At 33.6% G+C, this 11,489-nt stretch overlaps 1 protein-coding gene across 1 annotated transcript; it reads left to right on the top strand.

The window, feature by feature from the left end:
* The first annotated feature begins 9,658 nt into the window (after positions 1-9,658).
* LOC147406948 (homeobox-leucine zipper protein HAT22-like) lies at positions 9,659-11,275 on the top strand. The gene is made up of 2 exons (XM_086435300.1): positions 9,659-10,355; positions 10,739-11,275. Exons 1-2 carry the CDS (start codon positions 9,891-9,893, stop codon positions 11,114-11,116), a joined length of 843 nt encoding a protein of 280 aa, XP_086291426.1. The 5' UTR covers positions 9,659-9,890; the 3' UTR covers positions 11,117-11,275.
* Positions 11,276-11,489: the final 214 nt, after the last annotated feature.

The raw sequence follows: 11,489 nt of genomic DNA, 5'->3' as shown, positions 1-11,489 counted from the left end.
AGTTTTCACGTAGTGTACAGTTAATGGTTAGGTTGAAGTTGAATGATGAAGTTATTTATCTAATTTCCAATTAGTCTACGAGAGAACGCCCAACTCGAGAAGCAATGTCATCTTCAAAACATTGACGGGGGGAGGGGGGCAAAAATTGTTGAGTATATAAATTCAAGGGCAAAAAAATTATTGAGTGGGGCCAATTCCCCCCCCCCCTCCTTACTAGCTCCGCCCCTGGCATCGACGATACGATTGAGTTGAAAGGCCAAAGAAAAACAAAAACACTGGTTTCCTATGATCAAGTTTATATTTGGGAAATAAATAATGGGTCGGGTTCTGTAGACTCACATTGCGACACACCGTTTTGTCTTATATAGGCAAAAATGTTTGGAATGGGCTGATTTTTTGTGAGGATGATCTCTATGGTGAGGAGATCATCCTTGCCAAAAATCAGCTTATTATGAAACTTCTAGCCCCATGTTTACAAGTTGAAAAATTTTAGACCGTTCAATTTTTGTAAATCAATTTTGATGGGGCTAGAAGTTTTGGAATGGGATGATTTTTTGCCAAGATGATCCCCTCATCACAGAGATCATCCTCACAAAAAATCAGCCCATTTCAAACATTTTTGCCCATATAAGACAAACGGTGAGTCGTAATATGAGTCGTAATAGGGGTCGTAATAACGCTATCCATAAATAATACACCTTGTAATAGGGATCTCTTTCTAAATGCACCTTGAGTTTTGAGACGGGATCTTAACAACCCAATTAGTAAAGTCTTACTTTCTTAATGTCCCCTTACCCCGATACAACATCAAACTCAAATCCTTGTCAATCTTGACAATTGAATCATTGATATCAATGATTATGTTTAAATATTAAGATTGATGTAACTCTAAAGGTTGAATGTAAGTCTATAAGGACCTACACCCTTGTTTGTAGCCATTTTTAAAATGAGTGTGCGCAAAGTGTATGCATATTATGGATTTAGCAAGAGAAAATTACCATCAAGGAAGAATTATTCTTTGGGTCTTAAACCACTATAAACAAGGAAAAGAAACATCTAATTTATGTATTTAAATTATAAGAATAAATACATTTAGACTAGAAATTAAATTACAAGAAAGTAAGGAATGTAAAACATCTAAGGCTCTTAAAGAGTTTATTAAGGACTTATAGAGATAGATTACATCATAAAGAAATTACTCTCTATTCCCAAGCCTTGAGGCTAAGAACTAAAGAAAACTACATTATTAAACTAGAAATCATGTAAATAGGGGAAAAATGCTTAAAATTAAAAGATGAAAGATACTAAGAAATGGGAGATTAGATGGAGAGGTAGAGAGTTTAGCCCCACCTTGGTCTTCTTCTTTCTCTTTCTTCTTTTTCTTCTTCTTGGATTTTTCTCTTATGGATTTTGAGAGAGCTTTGAGAGAATAGGAAGACTAGAGAGGTTTGAGAGAAATTTGGGCAAATTTTAAATCACCAAAATGAACTCCTCTTATTTACCTTGGAAGGATCTCTTATTTATAAAACTTTGAAAAATCTTTGAGAGTAAATTTGTCCTAAAACCTTGATTACCCAAATATTTTAAGAAAAATCTTCTTAGAAAATATCAACTTCACTTTCTAACATTAGTCTTGATGGCATTTAACCTCTTGTAAAATCACACCAATCTTCATCATTAAAAGTTAGAATAATATTTGTATCCAAAGATCTAGAGAATTTTTTGTGAAGGGTAGAATGATCCTAGACCTTATAATTAGGGTCAATTGTGAGAAATCTAAGTCCAATGGCATGTAATTAGGTAAAAGCTTTTTGTCTTCTTTGATAACTTCCTTAGACTAGCTTTCTAACAAATTAGGGATACAAAGGTCATTGGGCACAAATTCTAAAGACTTCTTAAGATTTGATAAGATGGTCAAAAGATTTGAAAAGTGATCAACTTACCTTGAATATCATGAAATCAATTTGATCTTTGAAAAATGTTAGAAAGGTAGAAGAGAGTTTTAATTCTAATGTTTCTCAATAAACCAATGTTAAAGAAAGTAATTATTCTTGAATAGGGATCAAGCAAGACCTTTGATCAAGTTTAAGAGAATAAGATGATTACCAAAAGGTCTTTAGTGGGGGAGGTTTGAAATTTTAAAACATGGTAGAAAATGAATTAAGGGGGATTTTCTTAGAGAATAAGTCATTAAGAGAGGGGTTTAAAGAGGCATTCCCTATAAAGAATCTTATTTACACACGAGCTCTCTAACTACCTAACTGAATTGGATGTACTTTAGGTACGTCTAAAATGAATTATACCTGACTTTACTTGAGGTAAGGTCAGTGCAATTTTAAGCCTATACACCACCAAGGTAAGGTCGGCATAAAGAATGATTTGGTCATATGTACCAAACGGCCAGGCAAAGCTATGCTTAGCCGTTTGGCTCATACGACCAAGCAAAAAAACTTGATTTTTGTTGTTTTATCTTAGCCCCTTTGATTGGTTTAAGTGAGTCTTTCTTTTTTATCCAAATTCTCTTGATTTAATCATCGATGCATGGATTCAAACGAACTCTCAAGCTTGATCGATCAAATTGGGGTGTCTATAATGATTTTATAAAGTCTATCTCGGTGATTGTGTTAAAGGTTGATCTCAATGATTTGAATTGTTGATGTGTTAACAATTCAAATCATTGATGATACTACTTGAAATTGGGGTGAGGGGCACTAAGAAAGAAAAAGTTTACAAAGACCCTGCTTGGTCTACTACAAATGTTTTGCAATGCAAATGGTTTACAATGAATGATTTATTATTGCTTGGTAACCATTGGGAAATCTTGTGTATCTTTTTTTTTTTTTTTTTTTTTGTGATTGGTTAATCTTTGGAATAAATATTTTCATTGTGATTTTGCAATTGATTTGCGGCAGACTGAAATTTCTTAAGAATTTAGGTGATCCATGCAAATTTTCTGTAATGCAAATCATTTGCCTTGTGTAACCAAGCACTAATATAATTGATTTCAGAAAATCATTTGCATTTGCAAATAATTTGCAGCATACCAAGCATGGCCTAAGGGTCTCTTCGATTGCATGGATATTTAGTTTTCATGGAATATTAAATCCATGAGGAAATGGGTAGAGAAAAAAATCAATTTGCTGTTTGACTTCATTAGGAAAAATACCATAATGAAACTAGGAGAAGGGGAGAGGAGGAAGAAGAAGAGGAAAAAGTGAGTATGGGGGAGATGACAACGGTGGAGGGTGACAACCACGTTAATGACGGTGGATGACAATGGGCCAATGGTGACATAGGACAACAATGATAGAAGGAGGAGGAAGAAAAAGAAGAATAGGAGATGAATTTTAGTCTTGGATTCCATTCTCCCATGGTGATTGGTGGGAAAATGAAATCCATCTTTTATTGAATTTTTAGATGAGGATAGAAATTCCATTTACTTCAGAAAAATCAATTATACATTTGAAAATTAAAAAACACACCAATTTTTCATGGGTAATAAAAAACACCATAAATGGAACAGTATTCTATGGCAACAAATTTTATGTGCTAAGCTTATGAATCAATTGCATGGCACCACGTGGTCTGGAAAAAAATATAGTTATTGGTAAGTGGAGAGTAAACTTGGGGAGAAATTTTCAGAGGGTTTAAGTGCTTTGATGCATGTGGCACCATGTCATTAGTTATTCAACTTAGCACATAAATTTCAAAACAGCAAATCCCTGTTCTGTTCTGTTCCCCTCAATGTACCATCAAGTTTGGGGATATAGATAGAAGTCTTTCAACAGGGTGCATTAAGTAAGTTTTCCTCTATACTTCATAGGGATCCATTTCATTGACTTTCCTAAGAAATATCCATCCATCTTAGCCGTTAACCCAAATTTTGAGGCAAGTGTTTCCCTTGATTTTGGGGGCAGTGGGGGCTCTGATTCTGCCTTTCTCGTGTTCAATGAAGATTCACTCCCATGAACACGTGCGTGCATCGGTAGTTTCATAGATGTATATAGTTCTATGGGCATACACACGCACGCTTCTGCTTGTGTTCACACTCACCCACCGACAGACAAAATGGGAAGCACCCATTATGCTCCACCTTCCAACAAATTAACCCTCATGGGCTAGCATGTAATACTGACCGAGTCTCCAGTCAAATTGTTTAAAATCAATTTAATAAATATATTTATAATAAAATATATTATTAATTTTCTATTATACAGTGTGGATCATAGATGATCAATCACAAAAACATCAAACCTCATCTACTCGTTTGAAATTTTATTAACTTGATCAAGAGTTAAAAATATGCACATGATCTTGGTGCGTGGTTGATATGACAAGGGCACAGAACCATAGATCATTTTCATCGAATACACAAAAAAAAGATGTGTGGTTCGATACCCTTGCCATGTCGGCCGCATCACACCACGTTTATTCATCATTATTCTATGTTTAACGGCTCACATTGACTTTCTTTTGCTCTTTTGTCTTTAAGACTAAAACGACCCATCCGAGTCATCTCGGTCGAGATGGCAGTACGTCCCATCCCACAAATTGTGAGACAGAGAGTTCAAGTGGGGTAAGCTAAGTGTGCTTTTAGAAAGGCGGTGCGTTAATGATGGACATTCTGACTAAACTTTGTTTATCAAAATGCAAAATTTTATTAGGTTCACACCATTCAATCACCATAATAATTGTTTATTCTTATTAAATTTAGTAAACTGTGTGTTGTTCACCAATACGATGTCTCTTGAATTGATCAAACTTGATAATTTATTGTAGGGTACTTTATTTGTGTAGCTCATGATGATGTTAAACAATCAAATCCTATGGCTAAGAGTCACCTAATTGTACCCAAGACCAAAGAGTCTAACACTAACTATACATGTATTACTGATCAACACCAAAATTAAGCTTTCCTTATATCAATATTTTCGGATGATTGATTTTAATATGAACAATACTAAATTGATTAAAAAAATATGTCAGTGGATTGCGTGCATAACCATTGAATTTTCCTTGTATATCTTCGAAAAGAGAAGTTGTGGTTCCATGCACATTTCGCATCAGGTGAGTGAATTTGATTATTTTTATTTATTTAATTTAGCACAACTCTTAATATATACGTGCTCCCTATTCTTACTCTTTATTCATTCATACATTTACAAAGTCTTTAAGGGTATCATTTTTCTCCACTAGACAAACGAGGGGATTAGTGGAGGGAAAGGTGCGTGGATTCTACACGCATTGATCCCAAAATGTGAGATCAACACTCCACAAATCATATTGGAAGTATAAAGATGCAGCTTTTTGCTAAGATAATTGAAGTGTTAACTGTTGATACCACGACCTGGATTCAAAACCCACATTTAAATCACTTGCCACTGATTTTGCTTGCCTAACTTAACTAAGTTGGTAAAAGCGTGTGGAGAGTTGATCCTACTATCTTGGTTCAAAACTCATCCTAATTTATTTGATTTGATGGAACTTCAAGGTGACTTAGTATGTAAACTAGAAAAAGGTATATTTTTAGCAACTTTATTAATTAATTGAAAACTCGCCATGTTAATTAGATTACAACATACTATTAGATATTATAAATATGATTATAAAACTCATCGAATTATATTATAATCAATAAACTATCTCAAAAATAGAAAGTAGATTTGATTTAAAAAGTTTAAAATACTTTTTACAAAATAATAATCTTAACGTATATTTTATTGATTCATGAAAATTGACATGTATAAGTGAGCAAATTATCAATTCGTGAATTGGATATGACGAAATTTCAATTTCGGCTCACTGTTAATTTTAATTCCCAAAACATGAATATCAAGATTGTAGGTTTTTCAAAATGACAATCTTGCTAATATAAAGTAACAAGATTGCTGATAATTTTTTAAATGAATTTCGTTGGTTTTTATAGTGACGATCTTGCTAAAAAGTACCAAACTTGCGAGATCGTCACGTTTATAATAAGTGAGATTATCACTTTTCAATAAATATCAGTGCAATCATCATACTTGTGATCTCGCACTTCATGTTTTGGGAATTAAAATGAACAATGAATCAGAATGGGAATTTCATCAAAAGTTGATCACGTTTGAAAATTTTCTCTATATAAATTATCAAATTATTAAATGTAGAAAACCAATAGCTCAACAGATAGGTTCCACTCATGAGTTCGATCAAATAAATTAAGGAGAAATAGTAAGGAATGAAAGAAAATGATATTCAAAAATCTTACACGAATTATTAGACCAAAAAGCTTTGTTTCAATCTTAGATAAAAAATGAACAGAAGAAATTTGAGAAAATGCAATATTAAATATTAATAATTAATAGAGAGCTCAGCAATAGTGAGATTACGAAAAGAGAGGCCTAGACTAAACTACAATAGAAATAAATAAGCCTAGCTAACAATCGTGGTTGAAATGTCGTAGCACACTAGTACAAAGAGTATGCCTCTCTTACACGCGTCAAAATTGACTCATAAACCATTGAATTGACTTGATTAAGTGGATATTGACCTTGAGTAACCCAAAAAAGCCTTGGTAAGGCTTGTTTCGATGTTGTTCTAAATCATTCAACAGCTTGTTTGTCTAAATTTTTTTTGGTAAGGGTGATTTATATAGTGATTACAAATTTGACCTAGTCAGGATTCAAAATGACCTATTTCAAGAATAGTTGATTATGGGACACTATACAAACAATATCATGCACCCAAATTCAGAAATATTTTATCCTGCTCTAACATATATACTTTATTATAATCTAAAACTTTATTATTTTTAGACCTAACTATGATATAAACAAATTGTAAAGAATTGGATTGTTTGACATAATGTCCCTTGAATCCCTTAAAGGGTTAACGGATATGGTCCAATGGAGAAAGAATGGAGAGTTGGTAGAGTATAGATATAACTTAACATAGAAGAAAGAAATAGATACCTCAGAAATATACTTATATATATAAAATAAAACAGCAATTATATGTGCAGTGGACAAAGTCGACAAAAGTCTCGGTTTCCTTGATTTGGACGGTGGGTATGGAAAGAGACGTTTAAAGAAAAAGTAAAAAAAAAATTAAAAAAAGAGGACCAAACAAAGCGCACATCTCACACACACACACACCCAACATGGTCGGCTAGCCGTAAAGACAGGGTCGAAGACGACATTAACTTAAATCACATTATTCCAAAACCTTATCCCCAACTTCATCTTCCATCATCATTGCCACCTTCTACGCTCTCCATAGAATCAAATGCCCATCGTACCAAATCATTGGTTGGCCCAACTTGCCTAATCTTGTCTCCTTCTCAACCCCCACGTGGGATTCTCCATGTGGCATTGCTTCTTGCAGGACACGTGCCCTTTCATAAAAGAATAAGTGATGGTTGTGTAAGCTAGCTTTATCCATTGGTAGGAATGAGAGATGGGGGAATGACGCCAAGAGAACCCCCCACTTGTGGTGTTAATAATTTGATTAAATTAAAGTTAAACTTTTGTTGTTTGACGAGATAGGTGTTACTTTGAATGATTGATTACATAGATTAGTTTAATGTAATTTAAAGTGTAACCAATCATCCTAAAGAGTGTCTTAAGGTTTGGTATCATTTTTGATTATTGATGAGCTCTCCACTATGTCAAAGTCAAATTATCTATTTTTCTTTCTATGCTTGTCGACAAAGATTAGGATAATCCTTTCTTAAGATGTACTTAAATATTTTTTTTAAGATAAACTTTTCAAATGTGTTTGTGTGTTAGCTCTCATAGGGAATGTACAAAATCTCATTTTGATATCTTGAGATTGCAATCTAGATAAATACGAGAAGTGGAATATGTTAAATGATTTATAGTGATAAATCAGTTAATGGACACAAAATCTACCGAGTAAAATAATAAAAATGATATTTATAATCACGTTCTAAGTTTAGTTTTAAAAAATTAAGAAGAAAAAAAATCTAAAAATTATTAAATTCTTGTTAGAGAAAGATCATTATACTACTTATTCTAGGCGACGGAAAGAAACATGAAGACTTGATGCAAAAAATATTCACCACGTAGTGATCTAAGGTACGTAAAGTCTAAAATTCCTCGCTAATCAAATTTAGATAATGTTATTAACTGATCTAGAGTTAGTAGGAAAAGTCAAAGCATCGAGTTGTTAGATGTTTTATTCATAATTGATTTAAATAAGAGAGATTTTATTGCCAGGCCAACTTTCAATTTTGCTAAAAGCATTCCAATTCATCTGAAATATCATAAAAGAATTCGCATATATCTTGTGGTGCTCTACGAAGCTCTATTAAATAATGTCCCACATGAGGGTCACATCACACCAATTGCATGATATGGATCAATGTGTCGGTGGTTCACATTCTATATGTGTATAGTTCCTAATACCATCCTCTGTTTTCTCTAGATATAAATGTTCAAAATTCTTCTTTTCCTCTAAGAATTTAAGTCTGCCATGTTGCGTGGGTTACCTTGCAACACAAGTAGCATACCACACAAACCATAATTGGAAGTATAATGGTAATATAAATATTCACCATCAACTTTCTAATTAAGCAAAGATCAAGAATGAGTCTCGGTCATGGATTGTGTTCTAACCTCATTATAACTCCTTTGAAAATTGAAACCCATTTGGTATTTTCTACCTACTTTCCTTTTTTCCCTATATTTCTATATATAACATCAAGAACATCTAGGAGTCGTGGACCATTGAAGTTTCTCTCTAGTGCACATCTCTTTCTCATATCCATCATCACAATCATCATCATGAAAGGAGAATAAAGTCCTATAAAATATCATGACCAAGAAAAGAAAACAAGGTAACAAAATCAAATTAAATCTCAAGCAAAGTTGAACGTGACAAGATGGACACATGACTTATGGGGCTCCATTTATGACTTCTACCAATGATGTCCTTCTCTTTTGATTGGTTTAAAAATATGACAATGTCTTTAATCACCACCACACATCACTGACATCAACCATGACTTATGGTTCAATGAAGCATATAAATCTACAACATGTAAGTTGCATGATAGTAAGTTAGAATCTACCACAGAAAAAAAGTCCCCACACAAAATGATTAAAAAGTAAGCGAAAGCAAACAAGTTGGCTTGTAACTGTGTATATTTATATGTATAGTAAAGTTAGGATAACCCATAATTTTTAAACTCATCAAATAGACTCGGAATTCATCGGAGTTGACTTGACTCGATTAAATTTTAAATTGGCATGTCTATAACTCCTTTTCACCAAATATCCGAGTCAGCTTGGATATATGACCCAGTCAACTAGCATTTAGAAACCCAGTGGAGTTATGGGGTTATTTATTTTTTTGGAAACCAAAATATAAATATTGATGATAGATTAAACATATATAATTATTTGACTCAGACGAGTTAATGTGTGAGATCCACTTGACAGGACTCAGTTGGCATCCGAGTCACTTCTGATTTTTCGAGTTTTAAAACTATGGAACAAACACAAAGAAAGTTTTGAAGTAAATGATTTAATGTGAGTAATTGGGTGGTGTTTCAAGAAGAGGAGGAGGATTCATTCTCTTGATGTGTATACCCCACTGTCATATGAATCCACGTGTCACCTATCTATACGTCCTAGAGATAGAAATTTTCTTAGTTTTCACATAATAATAATTCCAATAGATGGAGTGGGGTTCTCATGGTCAACCTATGCAGAGATAGATGTGAAGGTTTTCTCTTAATTTCCCACAACTTATTCATTTCTCTCTACTCATTCACTTCTTTGATTGATAATCATATCCAACTCACACCCCAATTCTTCATTCTCTTCTTCTTCTTCTTCTTCTTCTCTAAGAAGACTTGGTGTGTTTCAACTTGCGAAAACTAAAACAAAATGGGTTTTGAAGAAGTTTGCAACACAGGCCTTGGTCTTGGCTTAGGCTGTGAAGGGAGGATTGAAAATAGCCGAAATTCCGATCACCAACGACAGAAAACGATCTTCAAATTTGATAATTTGTTCTCTCCTTCCTCGATAAAGCCGATTTTAGAGCCATCTTTAACATTAGGCCTCTCAGCCGAGACTTATGAAGCAGCAGAGAAGATCGACATGAAGAAGGCTTATGAAGAATCAATCTATATAAATCGACAAGCGTCTCCTATTACAACTGTGTCTTCGTTCTCTAATTCAAGCGTCAAGAGGGAGAGGGATGTTGTGGCTGAAGAACTGGAAATAGAGAGAGTCTCTTCAAGGGTCAGTGATGAAGATGAAGAAGGTAGTACAAGAAAGAAACTTCGACTCACCAAGGAACAATCTGCCCTTTTGGAGGATAGTTTCAAAGAGCACAGCACACTCAATCCAGTACTCTCTCTCTCTCTCTCTCTTTGAATTTGGAAGGTTTAATTAATTAATGGGCTATAAATTATTATAGATATTGAATTTCATTGAAATTTTTTTATGTGGTTACATTAGTTCTATTGGGTTTATGGATTTAAAAGAATCCATCAGTATGGAAAAAGAATATGATCAACTCAATCCAATCTAATCCATCTAATTGAAGTTAGTTCAAAACTTCAAATATTAAAGATATGTGATGAGATACATCATATCCTAAAAATGATACAGTGCATCTCATGCGCATTTTTAATAAAATACATAGATACAGATATATAATATTCCTTCTGAATTATCTTATATTATCCTTAAATTCTAATGGTGGTGATGTTTTGTTTGTTAACAATCAGAAACAAAAACAAGCCTTAGCAAAAAAATTGAATTTAAGGCCTCGACAAGTAGAAGTGTGGTTCCAAAACAGGAGAGCCAGAACAAAGTTGAAGCAAACCGAAGTAGACTGCGATTTCTTGAAGAAGTGTTGTGAGAATCTAAGTGAAGAGAACAAGCGATTACAGAAAGAAGTACAAGAGTTAAAAGCGTTAAAATTAACGGCACCACTGTACATGCAACTTCCTGCAGCCACTCTTACCATGTGTCCGTCTTGTGAGAGAATCGTCAGCAACGTTAATAACGTTAGTGAGAGCTCTTCAAAGAACAATCCTTTTTCTTTTACACCCAAACCTTCTCACTTGTATAATCCCTTCACTCATCCTTCTGCTGCTTGTTAGATAGAACTTAATTGTTAGACCACACAGAAACCCTTTTGTAGTCCAGGGCATGAGAGTTCTTTTATTTATCTCTTTAATTTTTGTGTATTAATTTCTTCTCTGTACTGGCAGTGTAATTAGTTTGCAGAAATAGAAATTCAGAAAACTCTTTTTCTTCTCTTTTTTTACCTTATAATAAATATATTATTTCTTTGTTTATAAATTGGGAGGAAAACACGGGTTTCCTAGAGATCAACATGTTATTTAGAGATGCCTTATCATATGTTGTTGTTTAAGATTTCAAGATTTACGATCAGCTAAATGAATCATGTTCCTCCATTCTACTTTGTCCCCGTTGAGTAAGTTTATATATGATTTCATTAATTCAATCCAC

The sequence above is a fragment of the Akebia trifoliata genome, chromosome 3 (genome assembly GCF_017979445.1).
Source record: "Akebia trifoliata isolate Shusen 1 chromosome 3, ASM1797944v1, whole genome shotgun sequence".
Taxonomy (NCBI): Eukaryota; Viridiplantae; Streptophyta; class Magnoliopsida; order Ranunculales; family Lardizabalaceae; genus Akebia; species Akebia trifoliata.
The sequence above is the reverse complement of the archived record's forward strand: the minus strand, read 5'-3'. Positions and strand labels throughout refer to the sequence as shown.